Source organism: Strigops habroptila, chromosome 8 (assembly GCF_004027225.2).
Source record: "Strigops habroptila isolate Jane chromosome 8, bStrHab1.2.pri, whole genome shotgun sequence".
Taxonomy (NCBI): Eukaryota; Metazoa; Chordata; class Aves; order Psittaciformes; family Psittacidae; genus Strigops; species Strigops habroptila.
Window position 1 is genome coordinate 1 of NC_044284.2, and position 27,356 is coordinate 27,356.

The window sequence follows — 27,356 nt, forward strand, 5'->3', positions numbered from 1 at the left end:
TTAAACGCCAAAATTATTTTTGAAGATGGGGAATTGATTATGCAGGTACCGGAATCACAATCCGGACAGATACTAGTGTTAAAGGACAGTCCAAATGCCCGAATACCTAGGGAAGTAGAGGAAGCAGTGATTCCCACAGTTTGGGAAACAGAAATTCCAGGAAAATCAAAGATAGCTCAGCCGGTAGTAGTGGAATTGAAAGAAGGGGCAAGACAGGTACGGATAAAACAATATCCCATAAAATTAGAAGCACAATATGGGATAGTAAAAACAATTGAGAAATTTTTAAAATTTGGAATTTTAGAAGAATGTGAATCAGAATATAATACACCAATTTTTCCAGTAAAGAAACCAAATGGTGAATACAGGTTAGTACAGGATCTAAGAGCAATAAATGAAATAACAAAGGATATCTATCCAGTAGTGGCTAATCCATATACATTGTTGACATCTGTAAAGGAGAAATATAAATGGTTTACAGTAATTGATTTGAAAGATGCTTTCTTCTGCATTCCCCTCAACAAAAGCAGTAGGAAACTCTTTGCCTTTGAATGGGAAAACCCACACAATGGACGTAAAACCCAGTTAACCTGGACGAGACTTCCACAAGGATTCAAGAATAGCCCGACACTTTTTGGAAATCAGCTGGCGAAAGAATTGGAACTCTGGGTAACTCAATTTAAAATTCAGGTACCAAGGACACAATATCTCTTGTTGCAATATGTAGATGACATATTTATTGCAACTGAACAAGAATCACTGTGCATACGAGTAACAACAGAGATTCTGAATCAATTGGGACTAAATGGATACAAGGTTTCGAGGGAGAAAGCCCAGATTGCCTGCACTACTGTAATGCATTTGGGCTGTGAAATCTCCCAGGGACAACGGAGGTTGGGAATTGATCATATAAAGGCAATTGGTGCTATTCCAGAGCCTCGGAATTTACATGAGCTGAGAACATTCCTTGGAATGGCGGGCTGGTGCAGGTTATGGATATCGGACTATGGACTGATAGCTAAACCTTTATATGAGGCACAGAAATCTCAGACCTTCGTTTGGGAAGGGTCCCAAAAGGAAGCTTTTAAAAAGCTAAAAGGAGCATTAATAAAAGCACCTGCCCTGGGATTACCGGATTTAACCAAGGACATCCAGCTGTTTGTGCATGAGAGACAAAGATTGGCATCGGGAGTCCTGACACAGAGACTGGGAAGCTGGAAGCGACCAGTGGGATACTTCTCCAAACAGCTGGATCCGGTAAGTGCTGGATGGCCATCGTGCCTACGAGCAGTAGCAGCAACAGTGACTTTAATACAAGAAGCAAGGAAGTTGACTTTAGGAAAGCATATTGATGTATATGTGCCTCACATGGTAATGACTGTTTTAGAACAAAAAGGGGGGTATTGGCTATCCCCAAGTCGGATGATGAAATACCAGGCGGTATTAACTGAACAAGATGACGTGACTCTAAAGACAACTAACTTGTTGAACCCAGCAGCTTTTCTAGGTACAAATACAGAGAACGGCATATTAGAACACGATTGTGTGGAGACGATTGAATATACATATGCGACGAGGGCCGATTTGAAGGGTACCCCACTTGAGCAACCTGATCAGGAACTTTTTACTGATGGAAGCAGTTTTGCGGAAGGTGGGGTCCGTTATGCTGGGTATGCAGTAACCACACAAAACGCCCTAATAGGAGCAAAAGCTCTGCCCCCCAGGGACTTCAGCACAACGGGCAGAGATAATAGCTCTCATCAGAGCTTTAGAACTGAGCAAAGGAAAGCGGGTAAATATATGGACAGATTCGAAATATGCATTCGGTGTGGTCCATATACATGGAGCTCTATGGAAGGAACGAGGGCTCCTGTCCTCACAAAGGACAAATATAAAATACCAAGAGAAATTCTGAATTTAATAACTGCTGTGCAATTACCAGAACAGGTCACTATCATGCACTGTAAAGCGCATCAAGGAGGAAATTCTAAGATAGCCGAAGGAAACACATTTGCGGATCGGATGGCTAGACGAATTGCGCGACAGGTACAGACTGTTATGGCCCTGATACCAACGAAGGTAAGCCCATTACAGAATTATATGAATCAAAGACCAAGATCCTCAGAAGAAGATGTTAAATTAGCTGAATTAGTAAAGGCTGGATTAAATTCGGAAGGATGGTACATAACCACTACTGGACAAGTGGTGGTACCACCTGCCATCATGCGGACAATTTTACAAACCGAACATCAAAAATGTCATTGGGGGGGCAGAGGCATTGGTAACATATTTAAAACGAGGAATAATCTCTACACAGATGTTAACAATGGCAAAATCCATAGGATCTAAATGCGAAATTTGTTTGAAAAACAATCCAGTAGTCAGAAGGAAAGTAGAAATGGGACATATCAGAGTAGGTATGGAGCCGGGTGACTATTGGCAAATTGATTTTGTGGAATTACCCAAGACACAGGGATACCGATACTTGTTAGTAGGGGTTGACACCTTTTCTGGATGGCCAGAAGCCTCTCCCTGTCGCACCAATCAGGCTAAGGAAACAGTGAAATGGTTGTTGAAAGAACATGGTGTTTGTGGATATCTCAAGGATAGAGCCGATCACTGGTGTGTGCATATACCAAACGTAACTGCAGATATAGAATATGACATTACTCAGTTGGGAAAAATTGAAAAGGAAGCTGAAAAGGAAAAAGAAGAAATAAATCATAATTGGGTAGGAGCATTATTTGATGGATTGGGAATCCACCTTACTGGATGGATTCATTCCCTCATAGAGACAGTGTTTACTCTATTACTTGTGTTCCTTGTAATCTATTTGGTATATTTTTGTATTCGAAAAAAGATAACCCGGAATACCAATTGGACACATAAAATCATTGGAGCAGTGACTCGACAATATCCACGACACCCAACACCTCCACCTTCTACTTATCAGGAAACAACTACATGAGTGAAAATACTTGCAGAAGATGAAGTATTTTCAAAGGGGGGAAATGTTAGAAATCATAACGTTTGATTAACAGAAGTTTAATCAAGTTTTAATCAATATATACATATATAGTATTTAGCCTTACTGATTTGGTTGATTTGTGTTTTGTTAAGTTTGTTACTAGGTCAGAAAGGCCTAGTACCTAGGATGTGGACGTAGATTTATGAGACTATTCAAGCGATATCCTTATAAGGTGGTGGTTTGGTAGGAACAGTACTTTAAAGATTATTCAAGTAGAACTTTTAATTGTGTTAACAAACAGAGTTGTATACTAAGAACCAGTCAAGGAGAGAGAGAAGAATACTGGCGCAAGCACAATCGTTGGGACTTATCCAGGACTCTAAAAGGTAAAAAGGACATAGCGAGGAAGATGTCTTACTTCATCTGAGGAAGACTACTTACTTCATCCTGACGACCACCAGAAGGGGGCTGCGCAAGCGCAGAAACAACTGATGATGTAATCAGGAGATGATGCAATTTATAAACACATATGTATGAGAGGAGGATGTAACCTGTTGAATATACATTAGATTGTGAAATTTCAGTAGGATAAATTGCGGGCGCGTTGTGACGGTCTTTGGAACCAGATTTGGGTGCGTACCGCTGGTTCCCGGGGCCTCGAAATAAAGCACCACGTATAACCTCCTTAGAGTGGTTATGTGTTCTTCTCTCGGCTAACACCTTCTTCCCTCTTACTGTGATGTTGACAGGGACATTTATCATATTCTTTTACACATAATGATCACTAAGATTTCCTATTTGTTGACACGAATCACTCCTATGTTCCTCACAGTGGGGAGCAGGGAAAGGGGACAGGAGAGACATGGGAGAGGACAGGTCCAAAGGCAGCAGCGGTGCTGTCACAGAACACACCCGTACAAACTCTTTTGCACAAATCAATAAAGCAGCATCAAACACAGAACCCCTCTTGTGTGCCCCAAGGGGCACAGCCCTCACTGCAGGCAGACAGGGAGCCCAAAGGCAACTGGGGCCACCCCGATGACGTACTTGAGCCTGGGGGCTTGGTGGGCCTGGGCAACACAGGCCCGCAAGAAGGGGCTTGTCTGATCTAGAGAGAGAATTCACTGCGGGAAACTTTATCACAATCCTCCCGTTTGCTGTCTAGGAGCAATAGTTCTCTCTTGAGCTCGTCCCCAAGGTGCTGGCTCCTGCAGCGGGGTGGGACAAGCTGATGACAGGAGGGTTTGAGCCTCCATCCCTGCTCGGCACAGGGCAGTGGCTGCAGTCGCCAGGAGCCTAAAGCATGTGCTGAGCCCACAGCGAGGTCGACAGCTGCTCAGGGACCTTTTGTTTTGGGTTGTCCTCTCTGCCCGGGCTCCACGGCCGCCCAACTCAACCGCACGTGCCTGGGGTGACACCATTGCCCAACGGCCCCTAATGTGTGAGGAGAGCGCAAGAACCACTTCTATGTAACAGCTTCTTCCTGCAGAGCAGCAGGGAAAGGGAGGTGGTAAAGGCTTCCTCCCATTTTCCTCCTTGCTCCCCTGACCCCATCAGAGAAGAGACTTTGCAAGGACAGGGGGGAGGAAGAAACTACAGAGTCCCAGGGCTGTCCAAGGAAGGCAAGTGGAGGTGGGCTCAAGAGCTGGGCCAGTGCAAACCTCATGGAGTTCAACAAGGCCAAGTGCAAGGTCCTGCCCCTGGGTCAGGGAAATTCCCAAGCACAACACCAGGCCTGGCCACGTCTGGATTGAGCGTAGCCCTGAGGAGAAGGACTTGGGTGTGTTGATTGGTGAGAAGCTCAGCATGAGCCGGCAATGTGCTCTTGCAGCCCAGAAACCATCCATATGCTGCGCATCCAAAGGAGCGTGAGCAGCAGGTAGAGGGAGGGGATTCTCTCTCTCTGCTGCGCTCTGGGGAGAACCCCCCTGCCACGGTCGTGCGTCCAGCTCTGGGGCAACACCACCAGAGGGATGTCGAGCTGTTGGAGCAAGTCCAGAGGAGAGCATGAAGATGCTGTGAGGGCTGGAGCAGCCCTGCTCTGGAGACAGGCTGAGAGAGGTGGGCTGGTTCAGCCTGGAGAAAGCTCCTGGGAGACCTTATAACAGTCTTCCAATGCCTAAAGGGTGCTTACAAGAAAGCTGGAGAGGGACTTTTTACAAGGGCCTGTACTGAAAGGACAAGGGACAATGGCTTAACAGTGAAAGAAGGCAGATTTAGATTAGTCATTAGGAAGAAATTCTTTACTATGATAGTGGTGAGGCACTGGCACAGTGTGCCCAGAGAAGCTGTGGCTGCCCCATCCCTGGCAGTGTTCAAGGCCAGGTTGCACAGGGACTGGAGCAATTTGCTCTAGTGGAAGGTGTCCCTGCCCATGGCAGAGGGTTGGAACTGGATGGGCTTTAAGGTCTCTTCCAACCCAAACCAGTCTGGGATTCCATGATTCTCTGATGTGAGAATGTCGGTCACTTTCCACTTCTCGTAGGTGGACGTGACGCCCTGTTCTGTTGCCCAGGTTGAGCTGTGACCCCTCGCATGCTCCACCTCCGGACGAAAGGCACTGGGGAAGAGCAGCCCCTGAGGGACCTCCCCAAGCCAGCTGGGCAGAGGCTGGTTCCCCCGCGGTGACTCCCAGAGCACCCCTGGGTGCCCAGTTGCCATGGGCACGATGCTGCCGCCATCACAAAGCAGTGGTGGTTGCTGTGAAGATGCCCATTGTGACAGGGGTCCAGCAATGGAAGCCCTCCAGGTACTGCGGAGGGCAGCAGTGTCCCTCACGAGCTAAGGCAAAGCCCACGAATGCCCACCGGGAATTCTGGCAGACAACAGGGTAACGTTTCAGCTCTGGCAAGGCCCTAGGAAGGGTGATGGACATTGTGTAAGGAGGAGGAGGCCCTGGCAGGTACTGCCAATGCCTGCAAACACCTGCCAGGCATTCCAGAAGGTGGGAAGGAGCTGGTGGGCTCTGGCCACACCTGCGGAATTCTGACTGCGGCAATGCCTTCCAGCTCCACAACCATACAAAGAGCCAAGCTCCAACAGTGCAAACATCCAGCCCCTGCTGACGCAGCAGAGAGGCCAGGACAGTGTCAGTGTTTAAACCCAGGCGGGAACTTAGCACCAGCAGCAGCTCGCTCAGCACGTGGGTGGGATTGGGCAGGAGAACGAAACAATGTAAAACGTGCGGGTGGAGATAAGAGCAGTTTAGGAACTGAAATCAAGTACAATTTAATATTAGTATTATTGTGATTAATAATAGTGGAAACAACAAGGGGAGAGACATGGAACCAAAAGGGGAAACAAAACACCAATAGCCAGCAGTGATGCCCAGTACAATTGCTCAGCACCTGCTGAGCGACACCCAGCCCAACCCAAGCAGCGACCCGTCCCTTCTGGGTGACTCCCCCGATTTTCTATGGCCTGAAGTGTCATGGGCCCACCAGGATGAAAAGCATTTATATTAGAGTATATAATTTATAATAGTAATATATATTATATAATCATATTTATTATAATATATAATAATTATAATTCAATTATAACTTATTATAAAAATAAGTGAGGGTTAGAGTTAGGGTCAGGAATAGGGGTTATGGTCAGGGATAGGGCTTAGGGTTAGGGGTCAGGGCTTGATTTAGGCCATGGCATCACGGCAGGGAGCAGACAAGGTCATGAGGAGTTTGGGGTATCCCAGTGGTGTTTTGTGGGCTCTTGGGATCTTTTAGGATGTCCATCGTGTGTTGTGGGGGTGGTTTGGGGTTTTTTTTGAGGAGTTTCAGGGGTGTTTCTGGGTCTTCTCGGGCATGTTTTAGTGTGATCCACTAGACCACGTTGCTCCAAGCCCCATCCAACCTGCTCTTGACCACTGCCAGGGATGGGGCAGCCACAGCTTCTCAGGACAACCTGTGCCAGTATCCCACCACCCTCATAGTGAAGAATTTCTTCCTAATGTCTGATCTGTATCTCCCGTCTTTCAGCTTAAAGCCGTTCCCCCTTGTCCTGGCACTGTACACCCTTTTAAAAAGCCCCTCTCTGGATTTCTTGTAGGCCCTGTTTAGGTATGGGCTTAGTAAGGTCTCCCTGGAGCCTTTTCTTCTCCAGGCTGAACATCCTCAGCTCTCTCAGCCTGTCTTCATCGGACACGTGCTCCAGTCCTCGGAGCATCTTTGTGGCCCTTCATAAGCCCATCATTGTAGGATCGTAAGAGAACAGAGGTTGGAAGGGACCCCAGAAGGTCTCAAGTCCAACCTATCAGAAACAGGGTCAGACCAAGGGGTTCAAGGCTTGATTCAGTCCCCATTGGAAAACCGCAAGGCCAGAGACTGCACAGCCTCTCTGGGTGACCTGATGCAGCACTTGCCTGAGCCTATGGGGAAAAAGGTTTCTTTATGTCCGGGCTGAACCTCTCCTCTGTCACTATCCCCCATTGCCTTTTGTCCTCCCACCAGGCACCATGGTGAGGAGCCTGGCTCTGGATTCTCCATGTCCTCCTTGCTGGTACAGGCAGCCAGTCCCCGACAGCCTTCCCTTCCCAAGATCTCAGGTCCCCATCAGCCTTCCCTTCTCCGGGCTGGACAAGCCCAGCTCCCCCTGCCTCTCCCAACAGGCAACATGCTCCAGTCCCTGGCTGTCCTGAGGGCCTGTGCCTAAACCCACTCCTGCTTGCCAATATCTTTCCTAAATTGGGCAATTAAAACCTGGAGTATTCCAGAGCATCCCTTCCCTTGTTCTCCTGCCGTGCTCCTGGTCGTACAGCCCGGATGCTGTCGTCGTCCCTTGCTGCCAGGGCACACGCTGCCTCCTGTCCAGCTCCTGCCCACCCAGACCTTTGCCATGGGCTGCTCCCAGCCAGGCAACCCCCGCCTGTGCCATTGCATGTGAGTCCCCTGCAGGGACCCCTGTGTCCCCTGCTCCTTCCCAGGACACCCTGAGAGGTCTGCAGCCCACCCATGCCATCCCATCTCCCCACAGCAGCACAACTGCCCCGGCCCTTGGGGTCCACAAGAGCTCTTGCTGTTCCAGGCACAGAGCAGCCATCCCAAAGCTGGAGCAGACAGAAAGCTGATTTCATTCCCCCTTCATTTCTGCTATGCTGAGGACGTATCACAGAGAAGAAGTTGCTGCAGGATCATTTATTTCCCTTGCATACAAGGAGAGACTCCCCTTGACACAAAGTCTGTGGCTCAGACAAGGCGGGCAGATACTGAAGTAGCAGGGGATGAATATTGACATGTCTTTGAAGACAACATCACAAGTGTTGGCTTGTGACAACAAAAAACCCAACTGTAAAGCAGGAAAGACACACTTGGCCTGCCGTGACGTATACTGGGAGCCATTTGCAGAGGAAAGCAGGCAGTGTATGGCTGCTGAAACACATCCAGTCACCAGCTTCCTCAGAGCATCTTTGAGCTCCTGGTTCCTCATGCTGTAGATAAGGGGGTTCACTGCTGGAGGCACCACCGAGTACAGCACTGACACCACCAGATCCACGGAAGGGGAAGAAATGGTTTGGGGCTTCAGGTGGGCAGATGTGCCAGTGCTCATAAACAGGGAGACCACGGCCAGGTGAGGGAGGCACGTGGAAAAGGCTTTGTGGCATCCCTGCTCAGATCCTCAGCACAGCCCTGAAGATCTGCATATAGGACAGCACCATGAAAACAAAACAGCCAAAAGCAATCAGGGCACTAACCACAAGAAGCTCAGATTCCCTGAGGTAGGAACGTGAGCAGGAGAGCTTGAGGAGCTGGAGGATTTCAAAGAAGAACTTGTCCACAGCATTGCCTCGGTAGAGGGGTAGTGAAAATGTGCTGGCAGTGTGCAGCAGAGCATTGAGAAACCCACTGCCCCAGGCAGCTGCTGCCATGCGGACAACAAGCACTGCTTCCCAGGAGGGTCCTGTAGCGCAGGGATTTGCAGATGGCCATGTAGCGGTCGTAGGACATGACAGTGAGAAGATAATACTCTGCTGAACAGGAAAGGATGGACAGAAATACTTGGACAGCACAACCCAGATGGGAGATGGCCTTAGTGGCCCAGAGGGAATTGGCCATGGATTTCAGGAGAGTGGTAGAGGTGGAGCCCAGGTCCAGGAGGGAGAGGCTGAGGAGGAAGAAGTACATGGGGGTGTGGAGGTGCTGGTCGCAGGCTGTGGTGGTGATGATGAGGCTGTGGCCCAGGAGCGCAGCCAGGGAGATGCCCAGGAAGAGCCAGAAGTGACAAAGCTGCAGCTCCCGCGTGTCTGCAAATGGCAGGAGGAGGAACTGGGCGATGAAGCTGCTGTTGGACATCTGCTGCCCTAACTAAGGGAAAAAAAAGACTGTGAGAAGTTAGGGAAGACTGACCCTAACATCCGCGCTCCCAGTGCTAGGGAACAGGAATGGCAAAGGCACTTTACCAGTTCTAGTACGTAAAAAAGAGGTTTTTACAATTCCCCACCATTTCCCATGGTGAGTATTCTTGGATGTCAGAAGCCCTCAGCATTTCGGCTGCCCACAGGGAGAACACAGAGTGAATTCTGCAAGGCAAGAGGATTGTCTGTGGTTTAGTGCAGAGTGAGGGGAGATGCTCTGTCCCTCTGTCTAGGTCCCAGTTTCTCTGGGCTTGCAGCTTTCTGAGATGGAGGGTCATCACACTCCCATGGGCCCCTGAAGAGCCACCAGACAATGCTGAGATCAGAGGGATCCAGTGTGGACCGCTAAATGTCTCACCCTTTCTCAAGGTCTCAGCACCCCACTTCTACCCAGGACACACATGGCTCATGTCACAAACACAACAGCATTTGCTCTGTCGTGGCGTTTCTGTGTTTCTATGTGGGGCTTTCAGATAACACAGGGATGCTCTAGGACAGTTTTGAATCCTGGAGGGAAGCTCACAGCTTGGAAGGAAACCTCAGGGAGAGAGCCAAGTGTCTCAGTGATGGCATTTGACTAAGGGATATGCGGCTCATTCCCTAGATGCACAAACTTCATTGCCCACAGCCCCACAGATGAGGAAAGCTGGGATGCTTTTTCTCATGGACACACCTGCATTAAAGGACCCAGGCGATCCATGTGTGACTCTGCAGGTGAAACTCCTGTCCCAGCGAGCCTGACAGCAAGAACACCACAACAGCACTGACACAGCCAAGTGTAGAACAAAGACAAAACAGAGCGAGGGCCTGGCTGAGAGAGGCCCGGGCAGAGCAGCCGGATCTCAGGACAGCGTTCCCCTGCCCGAGCCGTGCAGCCACCTCCCAGCACCAGCACTGCCGGGCAGCTGCTCCCAGCCCCAGGGCTCTGCAGAGGGCACTGGGCACGTGGCTGCAGGGCAGCACCACAGCTCTGCGGGAGCTCTGCGGGAGCTCTGCCTGCAGGGGAGGAGGGTCATGACTTGGACCCCCGGCCCTGAGGAGAGAGCTGTGCTGGGCGGGAGAGAAGCCAAGGGGGCTTGTTCAGAGGAAGGACTCTGCATACAAGGGCTCACACGGATAGTTCTAAATTCTCCCTGCCACAGCAGTTCTGGGTTTAGTTTTCTTCCATTCCCAGACCATATCCCTCCTACCTGGAGATTTTCCTGCTGGGAGGCATTTCTCTGTCCCATGTCTTTCCCTGTGAGCCAAATCCTTCACAGAGACAAGCATATGCTGCGTTGCAGCCACTGTCAAGAGCTCTAACCGACGCTTGAGTAAACAGCGCCCTTCTCAGGCACCTTTGGAATGGCTACGGTGAACGTTCGTTCCCAGCAAGACACTGGGGCTAACAATATAAGGTCTGTGCTTTTGATTTGTACATCTGGCACAAGCTGACTGTGAACCAGGCACAGCCCGCTGGCTTGACTGATGTCACGGGCTGGAATAACTGAATTGGCACAGCCCAGCTTCCTCTGCCGACCCAGAGCCCGGGCTCTGCTTTGACGCCAGAGACAGATCAACTCTCTTGGGTGCGTAGGCACTACTCGCAGCTGACTGCCCACAGCGTGGCTCATCCGGGATGCAGATGTGCGTGTATGTAGCGGCCTCGGAAGTACCGCATTTCTAACTCGCCCAGGTGTTGGTTTGGGTCCATTTTATTTCTTCTATTTTACGTTCTCCCCCCTTTCTCTGATGTGGAAAGCAGAGTGCTGCATTGCCTTAAAACACAGCACTGCACTGCCACCAGTTGCGACGCGATAAAGTTAACGGTCCAGTTCATTAAGGGAAAAAACATGACTCTTCAATTTGCTTGCCATTTATTATTCACTAGATACAGAGAATCACTCCTGCTCAAACACCAGGGAGTCACCAGTTGCGGGGGAAACGGTAACGCAGAGACCAAACGGAGAAGGACGTTTCTCCCGAGCTACAACTTGGCATTAACGTGAATTGCCATGAATGGATCTTCAGCCTGGCTACTAATCTGGAAATTAGCCAGTCCATCCTCAGAAACATACACCTGGCTTCCAGTGCATCGGTTGTCCTCCTTATCTCCAGAAATAACATCACAGTAGGTACCAGCAGGCAGCCCAGTTTGCAAATCGACGTTCATATCCCTACGTGAAAAGAAGCGGACCCTCTTTGTCCAATGCTTCCCAAGCAGGTAAATTCAAACCGGGTATAGAGGCTTTTTGAACCTGATGCTACGCCCTCAGTTTGAACATGTGGCAATGTAGAGCGTGAGCTTTCTGACCCTGTCCCAGCTTTGCTCCCTACGCTCCCATTTTGGCTCTCTAGACCTGGCATGCGAGCCGAGGACCTCTAGCGCAGGCTAGAGTGAGCGCTCTCATCAGGAGAAGCGGCCATTCCCCTTCCCATCAGTCTTGCAGATCAGGGATGCTATGCTTCTCTCTGGGGACACGGTCTCTCCTACTGACTTACCAGTCATCATTATTGAAAACGATGAAGCCTTTACTGCCACGGCCAAAAGCTACTTGGTTGCTGTCGTTGTCCCACCAGTTGGAGAACGGCTCACCGTCCACCACGTTACGGAAGACAACCATGTTCCTGAAAATGCAAGGGATTGCTGTCACTGGGGCTGCCAGAGCTCTAAAGCCACGAGGAATATGACGCAAAAGCATCAGCTCTTACTTCTTTTTGTCTCCACGGCGACCTACCTGATTTGACGCCAGCGATGTTCACAAACCCAGTCATTGCCACAGGTAGTGTCTTCGTTGATTGTAACGGCCTTTGTCGAGCCATCCGACTCGCTTGGTGGCCCAACCCAGTCATTGACATCCTGTAATTCAAAGGAGAAGGTTAAAACTTCTTACTGAAAAATGCAGAGAGCCTATCTGTAGAGAAAAGCTAGGTGGGGCGTCCAACTCCCACCTGCTAGATCCCACGCGAGACAGAGAAACCACTTCGCTAATTTGAACACACCAGACTGCTTCCCTGGCCCTCTTCTGATCCTCCTTCACCATGAAGCTATCTTCAGCACGAATAGCTTACCTCTCCGTTTACAAAATTTCTTGGCCAGCGAAAACTCGACATCACACGCGTGAACCCATACGGATGAGCGAGCATGAAACCAACTGCCATCTTATAAAGCCTGTTGGTTGGACAAAGAGCGTCATGAGACGTGGGACAAGAAACCGTGCCGGAAAAACAGAGACACAAACAAGCAGACGGAAGAAGCATCGCCCAGACAAGAGCGGTCCTTTACCTGGAGTCCCAGAAGGTCAGAATGGAAGCTCCACCGGCCCCGTGCCCCCGCTGGTTGTCGTGATTATCCACAAAAACCAGGGCTCTGTCGGAAGGCACAAAGCCCCAGCCTTCTCCCCAGTTCCTAGCCAAAAACAGAGAGACTTGAAGCTACCCTGTCCACCGGTGAACCCAGGGCACCCCAATGCATAAGTCGCAGCATCTTCATCCTTACACTAAGTAAGCCATCTTTTCTCCATCCCACTTGCGGATCACCGTCCCCAGTTTGGCACCGTATTTGAATTCTGTCACTCGGCCGTTCTCAAAGTAGTCACTGCCTGTGATCGGCTCTCCACCCAAGTCAATTACCTGGTACACAGAGAAGAAACTGTCTCTCTGTTCTCGTTTCACAGAGATAAAAAAGGCAGTGTACAGCCAGCAACGTTAGCTCTTGCTTCACACCAGGAGTAAAAAGATTCAAGTATATTTATTTCTCCCCTGTAGGTCAGCTCAGACTTGGCAGAATACATGGTGAACAAATGTGAGAGAACACGACTGAAGAAAGAAAAGGTGAAGTTCAGCGGCAAGAAGATGTAGAGGCATTTTTAAAGAATCAAAAGTACTGACGGCCGCAGGGCTGTTCCAAAGCAAAGGCTGCAGTAAAGGCCTCCAAAGGAGGGAGGTACAAGAGGTACTAAAGACAAAGACAAACCCTCAAGAAGAAAACATGGACATTACCTCTTGGTAAATGAAAGGTCTTGTTCCTGCAGAAAACCATTCAGTATTTAGATCTTTCAGCTGGTCCAGAAATGCTTTTATGTCCCCAGGCCACATATGCTTGGCAGCATCAATTCGGAAGCCTGCTACGCCAATATCAATGAGACGGTTCATGTACTCAGCAACTGTGGAGCGTACATAGTCCTTCTCCAGGGCCAGATCAAGAAGGCCAGTCAAGCGACAGTCCCGGACCTGGAAAGTGAAGGGGGAAAAGAAACCAAAACAGTTTGGAGGTGCCACTCTGTCAGCTTGTAAAAGCTTCTGGTGAAATGTTTGCATGTTTCGAGCCATAAAATCAATTCTGGCTTTTGGATCTCTAGTTTGCCATATGACCTCATGCTCGGCACATAAAGCTGTGGGAAGAAGAAGGAAGGCGGGACGTTGGGAGAGAGGAGGATTTGTGATGTAGCCCCGCTGTCCTGGAGATGGCTGAACAACCGCCTGCGGTCGGGAAGCGGTGAATGAATTCATCGTTCCACTTTGCTTGTGTGTGTGGCTTTTGCCTTCCCTGTGTCACCTGTCACCCCCAAGGGAGAGCGGTAACCTTGAGAAAAGAACTGCTACACACGTCACCAACCAAAACGAGTCAGTCGCTCGGCCAGGGTCCCACTTTGCGCTGCTGTCAGTTTTCCAAGGGGGCTCCCGATCAACATCAGCTGAGTTTACGAGCTGTAAGAAAGAGCTCACGGGGTGAGCTGAGTACACTGGGCCTCCTGCAGGAGCCAGCTCCTGCACACGCCTAAGGGCAACATGCGCGGAGGGTTCTCGATTTCTCAGTGCTTGGAATACTTGGCACCACAAGCGCCCTTCTTGTACCCATGCTCGCTACTTCATTCACTTGTCAGGTGGCCAAACACAGGTCCTGTGAGAAAGCACTCCCTTTGTTTGGCCTTACTGTAACCTTTACACAACAGGGTTTTTAAATAAAACCCACACAAATCAAAAACCAACAAACAAACAAGAAAAGAAAAAAAAACAGAAAAAGCTTTCCAACTTTTTGCCCGAGAAAGTTACCTGATACATGTCACCATAATTTTCAATTTCTCCACTTGCAGTTTGACATTTGCCATCATTGAAATCCCAGCCAGAGTATGGCACAGCTGGAAAATCTCTCTCGCCGGCATTAAAGTAGCTTCCGCAGGTAGAATGAGTGCCTGAGCCACCCCCGGAGCCACACATGTGGTTGACCACAGCATCCACATAAATGTGAACCTGGAAAAGCAACAAGTGCATTTCAGTATGGTTTGCAGTGATGGTGAAGGGAGAGCCAGGGCTCCACCACATCACCATTCACTTGAATTTGTTGTTCCCCTACAGTTCATTCTCAGTTTATGCCTCCTTTGAGGAGAGCAGCACGAAATCCCCTCAGCTGCTACGGCACGCCTGGCCGTACCAGATACAGACTGTCAAGGCACTTACTCCAACGTTGTTGCATCTGGTCACCATGTCCCTGAATTCGTTTTCGTCTCCTGACCGAGTGCAGAGCTTGTAGCTGATGGGCTGGTATCTTTCCCACCAGGGTCTGAATGGGTCAGTAACGATAATGTTTTCATTTGGAGGTGAAACCTGTGGATGAAATGGTGCGCTTTGAGGGGAAATCGGCTGGATTTATTTCAAGGTTTTAAGGGCCACACCTGTGCTCGGCAACTCCGCCCCTCAGGGGCAGGCTCGCGCCCAACGCAGTCTCTCTCTCCCCCACAGCATGAGCTCGAGTCTGTGAGGTGTCTGTCTTGCAGGCTGGCAAGAAAGAAGTTTGCTTTTGTTCCTGTGGGCTGCACAGGTCCAGCGTGGGCCTGCTTCCAAGGACACGCACGTGGCAGGGCTGAAGCCACAGGAATTCTTTTCACTGCAATAGTGACTTCCTTAGGAAAGCCAAACCTCAGTGCTTATGCACGTCCCTCAGAAGAAGGAAAAGAGGAAAAGCCGAGCTTTGCGGGGGAAGCCGTTCAGAGGAAAGCGTGCCCCTTTCTAACTGATCAGGCATTGGCCCTGAAACAAGATCAGGCGTTGGCCCTGCAGGCTGTGGGGTTTCTGCTTCCATCCTCCCCTTCCCAACACCGAAGTGACTTGGAGCTGGCTGGCTCCAATTCAGGCATTCTGATTTATTAGTCGAATGCTACGCTGCCTTTTCCCAACCTACTCCCAGGAAACAGCTTACCTGGACTCCCCCAAATCCATAAGGAGCTAAATAGCGCTCACACTCAAGAGCAATATCGGCCCAGCGCCATTCAAAGAGATGTACGATAGATGTCGTCCCGGCCTGAACGTTGGGGTTGTACTGCCCCCAGCAGAACCCTAGACCCGCGAGCAGGAGGAGGACTTGCATGATGCCTTCAGTGTGGGGCTGCGGTCTCTCCGCTGGCAATTTATACTCTTGCAAGATGACACGGTTCCTCTTGCAGCTGTCAAAAGTCACACAGATCAGATGCTATCATCAGTTATTATTTGGCTAGCTGGCTCGGTATCCTTCTTCCGTTTTGTTTTTTTTTCCTGGATTGCTCAACAGCTGGAGATAAAACACCTTTTCACAATGATCGTACTTTATCATAAACCCAAATTCAGAATCGTACTCTTTCCAATCATGCAAGCAAGGACAGCCAAGGTCTTCCAAGAAGTAATAACAGACCCTCAGGGGAGGCTCTGGAAGGTAACAGGAAAGAGAGGGTGATAAAAATACACCTGGAACTCTAACAGTGCTAGGAGAATGAATGACTTTGACTTTGCCAGCATTCAGAGACATCCAGTGCTCAGGATTAGTCTGAGCTCAAACCAGGCTACTTCTCAAGTCACTAACAGAGGTATCACACAACACGCCGGGGCTGGGGGGGGGGAGGGCGGGCTGCACCAGTTGAGCCACACTGGTAACCAGAAACTGACTCCATTTTGTGCTTGAAGGTTTTCTGGCGTCATTGCCCAGTCCCTGCTAGGGACCTCTTGTTGGTTTTCTTCCCTCGGTTGTACAGAGCAAATGTTGTTCTACCTGATTAAAAGTGATCAGAGCTGTGCGTGGCTCCCTCTCCAACAGAGACTCTGCATAAGGTTGCATCTCACTTTCAGTGACCAGTGGTTCACCTGAGTCAAGAAAAGAAAATCAAAGTCAGATGTAAAGTGATTACTGCTGATGAGTCTTAGCTGCCTGGCAGAAAACTGCATTTGAAAGCCAGAGCTGTTGCCCAAGTCGCTTCTGGCTTTTCCCTACCTTTTCCTCCTTCAAAAACCCCTCTGACTTTTGCTCATGACATCATTTCAGGTCTTCGTTTGGAACCGACTTACTTACAAGATCGAGGTCGCGGCAACGCTCCCTCAATATACGCTCTTAGACACTGTCACGGCAGTGAGAAAACAACACTCTCAGAGAATATGGAGAACAGACAGTCCCTGACATTTGATGAACATCTGTGAGGAAACCAGAGTCTGCCAAACGGCACATCTACTCCAAGATAAAAGAAACCTCACTGCACTTTGTACCTGAACGGCCACAGGCATGTTCTTTCTGAAACTAGCCACACCACCGAACATGTCACATGCCTTCTTCTCCTTGCCAGAATCGGTCTTCAAGGACAAAAGGCCACCTGTTCGTTTTCATGTCACGGGCCTTATGAAAGGTCTCTTTTTCCATTACAACTAGGAAATAGTAAATTACTGCAAACGACCTTGCCTACTCGCTGACAGCAAGGAACCTGTGAGATGATTACACACCTCGTGATTACCAATTAAGTGAGCACAGACCCCTTCCCCCATTCCTCAATACTACCAAGCGCAACCAAAAACGTGCCCCAGGTTAATTTCTACATCGCCAGTCCCTGTGTGCCTCCATTGATGTGATGGCATACGGCTGCCTAACATTGCGTTTCCAGGGACATACAGTTTCCGCTGAAACACGCTGCTGTCAGCCACAGAGAGGAAGGACCTGTCCTTGATAGCCTGATGCAAAGAGTGGAAATTGATTTCAGGGGTGTTCCAACACAACGCAGATGGGGACCCAACCCTCTGCCACCCCCGTCTGAAAAGCTTGTGTTTTAATCCATTTGATCCCCCCGTAGTGTTGGAAACCTGGTGGTGGGGGATCTCTGGAGGATGCGGGTTCCAGGCTTCAAGATGAGACCCTCTCATTAGCAAACCCAACTTGATTAAAACTGCTTTTTGGCAGGCCTGCTCTTCTATGTCCCTATGTGGCTCTGTCCGTCGATACCGTGCTACGACGGCAGCGTCTTCCCAGTGCAGTGCTGCAGCATCAATGGGTACGCAAGACCTACCAGCATGCGACTGAGCAGTAAACCCTGCCACAAGAAAAAAGCTCAGAGGAGACAGGAAAGAGCGACTTGCCCAGGAAGCTCAGGGAAAGATGCAGGTGTTGATTGTCCACAGGTGTCGCAAAGGATGCTGACCTGATCTCAGCACAAAGAGGGCTGGAGGGTGGCCTTTATTTTAGGTAAACAGCTGCTTCATTGGAGTGCATCAGCTGGTAGGGTAACACTTTATCCCTGAAATAATTCAAACAGTGTCAATATCTTCCTGGTTCAGCCAGACCGGCATGGGGAGGAGTGTACACATGGCTCAGCACAACAGAGATTCTAAAAACTAAAGAGCTAACAAAAGAGATTTCAAAGACAGCAAGGGGCTTTAGCTGGTTTCAACCCACGTATTTCTTTCCAGGGACGGGGGATGCCCAGCATCCTGACTGTGAGTGTATTATAGACACCATTAACGGAGATCACATCGATACCGCGATTGAACTGTATATTGCAATTGTTCCGTTCCGCGAGGTGTCGCTTACGTTTGTATTACGACTTCAGTATATTTTGTATCACGCGGCTGAGTCAGACAAAGCATCCAGCATCAGTTATCTTCAAATAAGCAAATTTGATATTAAACGTTAAACCCTGCACATGTGGAATATCTGAAAGTAGCTGGTCTGAGAGCATTCGACTCTGACCCAGTCAGACCATCCCAATGGCATCGTCCACCTCGCTGCTGTTCAGCTTGACCAAGCGAATAGTCAATATTGCTGTGTTCTATCATAACAATGGCTTGAAGGGTATGCAAAGGCAGTTAAGTGTGCCCGTGTCTCAACCGCAGCATCCAAGCATTCCCAGACAGATTATGCAAAAGGAAACCGTACAAGACTAAGGGAGATGGCAGTCTGAAAACTGCTCAGAGAGAGATCTTACACTTGACTTATCATCTTCGCAAGAGAGAACATGTCTACATTGACTGCTGCTCACCAGGCAGGTGAGTATCTTAACAGGCTCCGAGGCTGAAAGTGCCCTCCTCTCAGGAAAGAAACAGTGCTCAGATTTCAGTGCTATCTGCCACAGCAAGTCCACTGGCAATCCCAGGAAGGGTGGCAAACCGTGGTCTCAGAGCAGCACAGACACAGCTATTACAAGAAAAGATAAAGCTGTCCTAGCTGAAGGACCTGAAAGGTCATGCCACAGGGGAGACAAAGCCATCACCTCGATGGCCAGTTTTCAGCTGCCAAGATACCGCCACTGTCACGCCGCTACATGAGACGTCACGCTTTTAGACCGCCTTTCCTAAAAATTGGCTTCAGGGATGTTGTAGCACAAGGTAGATGTGAACCCATCCCTTTGCCAGCCCAGTTTGCTCAACAAGGAGAGGAGCCCGTCTGTTTCCAAGGAGCAGGAGGGCTTCCTGCCCTGACCCTGGTGGCAAGCGACAGGTTTGCAAATAGCAATTAGCATCCTGCCACGTGGCTCTCCCAGTCTTTGACACCGCTCCAGCGAGCAGCCCCAGGAGCTGTGTTTTGCCAGCAGGCCCCCTGCCCTCAGCAAGGCGGTGCTGGCCACAGCGAGCAAGGGACACAGGCGGAAGGTCTAACCTCTGGGCCAGGGACGCTCTACCTGGCCCCTTCCTCCCACACCATCGCTGCCTTTGCCAGACACTCGGAGCCCTTGGCCGCACTGAGAGCCGATATCCACCCTCCAGCAGCCGCGCGCTCTCCCTCTCCCACCGCAAAAGGCAGGTGTACCCTTAAGAATACACCTTGACCTCAAAAGAAGACATCCAGGTGTTCCTCTGCCATTGGCCCCTCCGGACTGCGTCGCAACGAGTATTGTGGCCAAGCAGACATTCTGACTTAAAGCAAGGGCTGCACTCTCACACTGACCTCGGCGTTTCCTCATGGCTGACAATGAAGTTGGGAAAGCCGCCAAGCCTGTGCTCCATCTGCGTATTTCTTCGAGACGTTACTGGATAGGCAAGCCAAACCCTCCACAGAGACAAGGATGTGCTGCGTTGCAGCCACTGTCAAGAGCTCTAACCGACGCTTGAGTAAACAGCGCCCTTCTCAGGCACCTTTGGAACGGCTACGGTGAACGTTCGTTCCCAGCAAGACACTGGGGCTAACAATATAAGGTCTGTGCTTTTGATTTGTACATCTGGCACAAGCTGACTGTGAACCAGGCACAGCCCGCTGGCTTGACTGATGTCACGGTGTCGTGGTTTGAGCCCAGCCGGTAACTGAGAACCACACAGCCGCTCGCTCACTCCCCCCCTTCCTCCCCCCGCTCCCGGAGGGATGGGGAGGAGAATCGGAAGAATGTAACTCCCACGGGTTGAGATAAGAGCAGTCCCGCAACTAAGGTATAATACAAAACCACTACTGCTACCACCAATGATAATAACAATTAGTGAAATAACAAGGGGAGAGGATACAATTGCTCACCACCCGCCGACCGATACCCAGCCCGACCCGAGCAGTGATCTGGGCCTTCCGGGTAACTCCCCCCGGTTTATATACTGGGCATGACGTCCTGTGGTATGGAATACCCCTTTGGCTAGTTTGGGTCAGGTGTCCTGTCTCTGCTTCCTCCCGGCTTCCCCTCCTCCCTGGCAAAGCATGAGACTGAGAAAGTCCTTGGTTGGAATAAACATTACTTAGCAACAACTAAAAACATCAGTGTTATCAGCGTTGTTCCCAGGCTGAAAGTTAAAAAACACAGCACTGCACTAGCTACTAAGCAGGAGAAAAATGACTGCTATAGCTGAACCCAGGACACACGGGCTGGAATAAACTGAATTGGCACAGCCCAGCTTCCTCTGCCGACCCAGAGCCCGGGCTCTGCTTTGACGCCAGAGACAGATCAACTCTCTTGGGTGCGTAGGCACTACTCGCAGCTGACTGCCCACAGCGTGGCTCATCCGGGATGCAGATGTGCGTGTATGTAGCGGCCTCGGAAGTACCGCATTTCTAACTCGCCCAGGTGTTGGTTTGGGTCCATTTTATTTCTTCTATTTTACGTTCTCCCCCCTTTCTCTGATGTGGAAAGCAGAGTGCTGCATTGCCTTAAAACACAGCACTGCACTGCCACCAGTTGCGACGCGATAAAGTTAACGGTCCAGTTCATTAAGGGAAAAAACATGACTCTTCAATTTGCTTGCCATTTATTATTCACTAGATACAGAGAATCACTCCTGCTCAACACCAGGGAGTCACCAGTTGCGGGGGAAACGGTAACGCAGAGACCAAACGGAGAAGGACGTTTCTCCCGAGCTACAACTTGGCATTAACGTGAATTGCCATGAATGGATCTTCAGCCTGGCTACTAATCTGGAAATTAGCCAGTCCATCCTCAGAAACATACACCTGGCTTCCAGTGCATCGGTTGTCCTCCTTATCTCCAGAAATAACATCACAGTAGGTACCAGCAGGCAGCCCAGTTTGCAAATCGACGTTCATATCCCTACGTGAAAAGAAGCGGACCCTCTTTGTCCAATGCTTCCCAAGCAGGTAAATTCAAACCGGGTATAGAGGCTTTTTGAACCTGATGCTACGCCCTCAGTTTGAACATGTGGCAATGTAGAGCGTGAGCTTTCTGACCTGTCCCAGCTTTGCTCCCTACGCTCCCATTTTGGCTCTCTAGACCTGGCATGCGAGCCGAGGACCTCTAGCGCAGGCTAGAGTGAGCGCTCTCATCAGGAGAAGCGGCCATTCCCCTTCCCATCAGTCTTGCAGATCAGGGATGCTATGCTTCTCTCTGGGGACACGGTCTCTCCTACTGACTTACCAGTCATCATTATTGAAAACGATGAAGCCTTTACTGCCACGGCCAAAAGCTACTTGGTTGCTGTCGTTGTCCCACCAGTTGGAGAACGGCTCACCGTCCACCACGTTACGGAAGACAACCATGTTCCTGAAAATGCAAGGGATTGCTGTCACTGGGGCTGCCAGAGCTCTAAAGCCACGAGGAAATATGACGCAAAAGCATCAGCTCTTACTTCTTTTTGTCTCCACGGCGACCTACCTGATTTGACGCCAGCGATGTTCACAAACCCAGTCATTGCCACAGGTAGTGTCTTCGTTGATTGTAACGGCCTTTGTCGAGCCATCCGACTCGCTTGGTGGCCCAACCCAGTCATTGACATCCTGTAATTCAAAGGAGAAGGTTAAAACTTCTTACTGAAAAATGCAGAGAGCCTATCTGTAGAGAAAAGCTAGGTGGGGCGTCCAACTCCCACCTGCTAGATCCCACGCGAGACAGAGAAACCACTTCGCTAATTTGAACACACCAGACTGCTTCCCTGGGCCCTCTTCTGATCCTCCTTCACCATGAAGCTATCTTCAGCACGAATAGCTTACCTCTCCGTTTACAAAATTCTTGGCCAGCGAAAACTCGACATCACACGCGTGAACCCATACGGATGAGCGAGCATGAACCAACTGCCATCTTATAAAGCCTGTTGGTTGGACAAAGAGCGTCATGAGACGTGGGACAAGAAACCGTGCCGGAAAAACAGAGACACAAACAAGCAGACGGAAGAAGCATCGCCCAGACAAGAGCGGTCCTTTACCTGGAGTCCCAGAAGGTCAGAATGGAAAGCTCCACCGGCCCCGTGCCCCGCTGGTTGTCGTGATTATCCACAAAAACCAGGGCTCTGTCGGAAGGCACAAAGCCCCAGCCTTCTCCCCAGTTCCTAGCCAAAAACAGAGAGACTTGAAGCTACCCTGTCCACCGGTGAACCCAGGGCACCCCAATGCATAAGTCGCAGCATCTTCATCCTTACACTAAGTAAGCCATCTTTTCTCCATCCCACTTGCGGATCACCGTCCCCAGTTTGGCCACCGTATTTGAATTCTGTCACTCGGCCGTTCTCAAAGTAGTCACTGCCTGTGATCGGCTCTCCACCCAAGTCAATTACCTGTACACAGAGAAGAAACTGTCTCTCTGTTCTCGTTTCACAGAGATAAAAAAGGCAGTGTACAGCCAGCAACGTTAGCTCTTGCTTCACACCAGGAGTAAAAAGATTCAAGTATATTTATTCTCCCCTGTAGGTCAGCTCAGACTTGGCAGAATACATGGTGAACAAATGTGAGAGAACACGGACTGAAGAAAGAAAAGGTGAAGTTTCAGCGGCAAGAAGATGTAGAGGCATTTTTAAAGAATCAAAAGTACTGACGGCCGCAGGGCTGTTCCAAAGCAAAGGCTGCAGTAAAGGCCTCCAAAGGAGGGAGGTACAAGAGGTACTAAAGACAAAGACAAACCCTCAAGAAGAAAACATGGACATTACCTCTTGGTAAATGAAAGGTCTTGTTCCTGCAGAAAACCATTCAGTATTTAGATCTTTCAGCTGGTCCAGAAATGCTTTTATGTCCCCAGGCCACATATGCTTGGCAGCATCAATTCGGAAGCCTGCTACGCCAATATCAATGAGACGGTTCATGTACTCAGCAACTGTGGAGCGTACATAGTCCTTCTCCAGGGCCAGATCAAGAAGGCCAGTCAAGCGACAGTCCCGGACCTGGAAAGTGAAGGGGGAAAGAAACCAAAACAGTTTGGAGGTGCCACTCTGTCAGCTTGTAAAAGCTTCTGGTGAAATGTTTGCATGTTTCGAGCCATAAAATCAATTCTGGCTTTTGGATCTCTAGTTTGCCATATGACCTCATGCTCGGCACATAAAGCTGTGGGAAGAAGAAGGAAGGCGGGACGTTGGGAGAGAGGAGGATTTGTGATGTAGCCCCGCTGTCCTGGAGATGGCTGAACAACCGCCTGCGGTCGGGAAGCGGTGAATGAATTCATCGTTCCACTTTGCTTGTGTGTGTGGCTTTTGCCTCCCTGTGTCACCTGTCACCCCCAAGGGAGAGCGGTAACCTTGAGAAAAGAACTGCTACACACGTCACCAACCAAAACGAGTCAGTCGCTCGGCCAGGGTCCCACTTTGCGCTGCTGTCAGTTTTCCAAGGGGGCTCCCGATCAACATCAGCTGAGTTTACGAGCTGTAAGAAAGAGCTCACGGGGTGAGCTGAGTACACTGGGGCCTCCTGCAGGAGCCAGCTCCTGCACACGCCTAAGGGCAACATGCGCGGAGGGTTCTCGATTTCTCAGTGCTTGGAATACTTGGCACCACAAGCGCCCTTCTTGTACCCATGCTCGCTACTTCATTCACTTGTCAGGTGGCCAAACACAGGTCCTGTGAGAAAGCACTCCCTTTGTTTGGCCTTACTGTAACCTTTACACAACAGGGTTTTAAATAAAACCCACACAAATCAAAAACCAACAAACAAACAAGAAAAGAAAAAAAAAACAGAAAAAGCTTTCCAACTTTTTTGCCCGAGAAAGTTACCTGATACATGTCACCATAATTTTCAATTTCTCCACTTGCAGTTTGACATTTGCCATCATTGAAATCCCAGCCAGAGTATGGCACAGCTGGAAAATCTCTCTCGCCGGCATTAAAGTAGCTTCCGCAGGTAGAATGAGTGCCTGAGCCACCCCCGGAGCCACACATGTGGTTGACCACAGCATCCACATAAATGTGAACCTGGAAAAGCAACAAGTGCATTTCAGTATGGTTTGCAGTGATGGTGAAGGGAGAGCCAGGGCTCCACCACATCACCATTCACTTGAATTTGTTGTTCCCCTACAGTTCATTCTCAGTTTATGCCTCCTTAGAGGAGAGCAGCACGAAATCCCCTCAGCTGCTACGGCACGCCTGGCCGTACCAGATACAGACTGTCAAGGCACTTACTCCAACGTTGTTGCATCTGGTCACCATGTCCCTGAATTCGTTTTCGTCTCCTGACCGAGTGCAGAGCTTGTAGCTGATGGGCTGGTATCTTTCCCACCAGGGTCTGAATGGGTCAGTAACGATAATGTTTTCATTTGGAGGTGAAACCTGTGGATGAAATGGTGCGCTTTGAGGGGAAATCGGCTGGATTTATTTCAAGGTTTTAAGGGCCACACCTGTGCTCGGCAACTCCGCCCCTCAGGGGCAGGCTCGCGCCCAACGCAGTCTCTCTCTCCCCCACAGCATGAGCTCGAGTCTGTGAGGTGTCTGTCTTGCAGGCTGGCAAGAAAGAAGTTTGCTTTTGTTCCTGTGGGCTGCACAGGTCCAGCGTGGGCCTGCTTCCAAGGACACGCACGTGGCAGGGCTGAAGCCACAGGAATTCTTTTCACTGCAATAGTGACTTCCTTAGGAAAGCCAAACCTCAGTGCTTATGCACGTCCCTCAGAAGAAGGAAAAGAGGAAAAGCCGAGCTTTGCGGGGGAAGCCGTTCAGAGGAAAGCGTGCCCCTTTCTAACTGATCAGGCATTGGCCCTGAAACAAGATCAGGCGTTGGCCCTGCAGGCTGTGGGGTTTCTGCTTCCATCCTCCCCTTCCCAACACCGAAGTGACTTGGAGCTGGCTGGCTCCAATTCAGGCATTCTGATTTATTAGTCGAATGCTACGCTGCCTTTTCCCAACCTACTCCCAGGAAACAGCTTACCTGGACTCCCCCAAATCCATAAGGAGCTAAATAGCGCTCACACTCAAGAGCAATATCGGCCCAGCGCCATTCAAAGAGATGTACGATAGATGTCGTCCCGGCCTGAACGTTGGGGTTGTACTGCCCCCAGCAGAACCCTAGACCCGCGAGCAGGAGGAGGACTTGCATGATGCCTTCAGTGTGGGGCTGCGGTCTCTCCGCTGGCAATTTATACTCTTGCAAGATGACACGGTTCCTCTTGCAGCTGTCAAAAGTCACACAGATCAGATGCTATCATCAGTTATTATTTGGCTAGCTGGCTCGGTATCCTTCTTCCGTTTTGTTTTTTTTTCCTGGATTGCTCAACAGCTGGAGATAAAACACCTTTTCACAATGATCGTACTTTATCATAAACCCAAATTCAGAATCGTACTCTTTCCAATCATGCAAGCAAGGACAGCCAAGGTCTTCCAAGAAGTAATAACAGACCCTCAGGGGAGGCTCTGGAAGGTAACAGGAAAGAGAGGGTGATAAAAATACACCTGGAACTCTAACAGTGCTAGGAGAATGAATGACTTTGACTTTGCCAGCATTCAGAGACATCCAGTGCTCAGGATTAGTCTGAGCTCAAACCAGGCTACTTCTCAAGTCACTAACAGAGGTATCACACAACACGCCGGGGCTGGGGGGGGGAGGGCGGGCTGCACCAGTTGAGCCACACTGGTAACCAGAAACTGACTCCATTTTGTGCTTGAAGGTTTTCTGGCGTCATTGCCCAGTCCCTGCTAGGGACCTCTTGTTGGTTTTCTTCCCTCGGTTGTACAGAGCAAATGTTGTTCTACCTGATTAAAAGTGATCAGAGCTGTGCGTGGCTCCCTCTCCAACAGAGACTCTGCATAAGGTTGCATCTCACTTTCAGTGACCAGTGGTTCACCTGAGTCAAGAAAAGAAAATCAAAGTCAGATGTAAAGTGATTACTGCTGATGAGTCTTAGCTGCCTGGCAGAAAACTGCATTTGAAAGCCAGAGCTGTTGCCCAAGTCGCTTCTGGCTTTTCCCTACCTTTTCCTCCTTCAAAAACCCCTCTGACTTTTGCTCATGACATCATTTCAGGTCTTCGTTTGGAACCGACTTACCTACAAGATCGAGGTCGCGGCAACGCTCCCTCAATATACGCTCTTAGACACTGTCACGGCAGTGAGAAAACAACACTCTCAGAGAATATGGAGAACAGACAGTCCCTGACATTTGATGAACATCTGTGAGGAAACCAGAGTCTGCCAAACGGCACATCTACTCCAAGATAAAAGAAACCTCACTGCACTTTGTACCTGAACGGCCACAGGCATGTTCTTTCTGAAACTAGCCACACCACCGAACATGTCACATGCCTTCTTCTCCTTGCCAGAATCGGTCTTCAAGGACAAAAGGCCACCTGTTCGTTTTCATGTCACGGGCCTTATGAAAGGTCTCTTTTTCCATTACAACTAGGAAATAGTAAATTACTGCAAACGACCTTGCCTACTCGCTGACAGCAAGGAACCTGTGAGATGATTACACACCTCGTGATTACCAATTAAGTGAGCACAGACCCCTTCCCCCATTCCTCAATACTACCAAGCGCAACCAAAAACGTGCCCCAGGTTAATTTCTACATCGCCAGTCCCTGTGTGCCTCCATTGATGTGATGGCATACGGCTGCCTAACATTGCGTTTCCAGGGACATACAGTTTCCGCTGAAACACGCTGCTGTCAGCCACAGAGAGGAAGGACCTGTCCTTGATAGCCTGATGCAAAGAGTGGAAATTGATTTCAGGGGTGTTCCAACACAACGCAGATGGGGACCCAACCCTCTGCCACCCCCGTCTGAAAAGCTTGTGTTTTAATCCATTTGATCCCCCGTAGTGTTGGAAACCTGGTGGTGGGGGATCTCTGGAGGATGCGGGTTCCAGGCTTCAAGATGAGACCCTCTCATTAGCAAACCCAACTTGATTAAAACTGCTTTTTGGCAGGCCTGCTCTTCTATGTCCCTATGTGGCTCTGTCCGTCGATACCGTGCTACGACGGCAGCGTCTTCCCAGTGCAGTGCTGCAGCATCAATGGGTACGCAAGACCTACCAGCATGCGACTGAGCAGTAAACCCTGCCACAAGAAAAAAGCTCAGAGGAGACAGGAAAGAGCGACTTGCCCAGGAAGCTCAGGGAAAGATGCAGGTGTTGATTGTCCACAGGTGTCGCAAAGGATGCTGACCTGATCTCAGCACAAAGAGGGCTGGAGGGTGGCCTTTATTTTAGGTAAACAGCTGCTTCATTG

At 49.8% G+C, this 27,356-nt stretch overlaps 1 protein-coding gene and 2 pseudogenes across 2 annotated transcripts; all 3 read right to left on the bottom strand.

Moving 5' to 3' along the window:
• Positions 1-8,071: 8,071 nt before the first annotated feature.
• Positions 8,072-8,910, bottom strand: LOC115611628 (annotated as a pseudogene).
• A 2,246-nt stretch (positions 8,911-11,156) lies between these two features.
• Positions 11,157-16,409, bottom strand: LOC115611854 (pancreatic alpha-amylase). Its single transcript, XM_030495442.1, has 11 exons — positions 16,318-16,409; positions 15,496-15,739; positions 14,757-14,903; positions 14,352-14,549; positions 13,299-13,529; positions 12,796-12,929; positions 12,583-12,705; positions 12,369-12,468; positions 12,035-12,156; positions 11,799-11,924; positions 11,157-11,473 (listed from the first exon to the last, which is right to left on the bottom strand). The coding sequence occupies exons 2-11, from the start codon at positions 15,661-15,663 to the stop codon at positions 11,284-11,286; spliced, it is 1,539 nt and encodes a 512-aa protein (XP_030351302.1). The 5' UTR covers positions 15,664-15,739; positions 16,318-16,409; the 3' UTR covers positions 11,157-11,283.
• Positions 16,410-20,730: 4,321 nt separating this feature from the next.
• Positions 20,731-25,545, bottom strand: LOC115611358 (annotated as a pseudogene). Its single transcript, XR_003992546.1, has 10 exons — positions 25,066-25,545; positions 24,327-24,473; positions 23,922-24,119; positions 22,869-23,099; positions 22,365-22,499; positions 22,152-22,274; positions 21,940-22,037; positions 21,605-21,726; positions 21,368-21,493; positions 20,731-21,043 (listed from the first exon to the last, which is right to left on the bottom strand). The product of XR_003992546.1 is annotated as a pancreatic alpha-amylase-like (transcript).
• Between the last annotated feature and the right edge of the window lie 1,811 nt (positions 25,546-27,356).

What these genes read in the sequence shown, in the direction of transcription:
- LOC115611854 (XM_030495442.1), bottom strand. Translation starts at nt 15,663, where the DNA reads ATGCAAGTCCTCCTCCTGCTCGCGGGTCTAGGGTTCTGCTGGGGGCAG. An exon ending in ATTATGGTGACATGTATCAG is followed by an intron (nt 13,530 to 14,351) that starts GTAACTTTCTCG and finishes TTCACTTTCCAG; the next exon opens with GTCCGGGACTGTCGCTTGAC. An exon ending in CTGACCTTCTGGGACTCCAG is followed by an intron (nt 12,469 to 12,582) that starts GTAAAGGACCGC and finishes TCCAACCAACAG; the next exon opens with GCTTTATAAGATGGCAGTTG.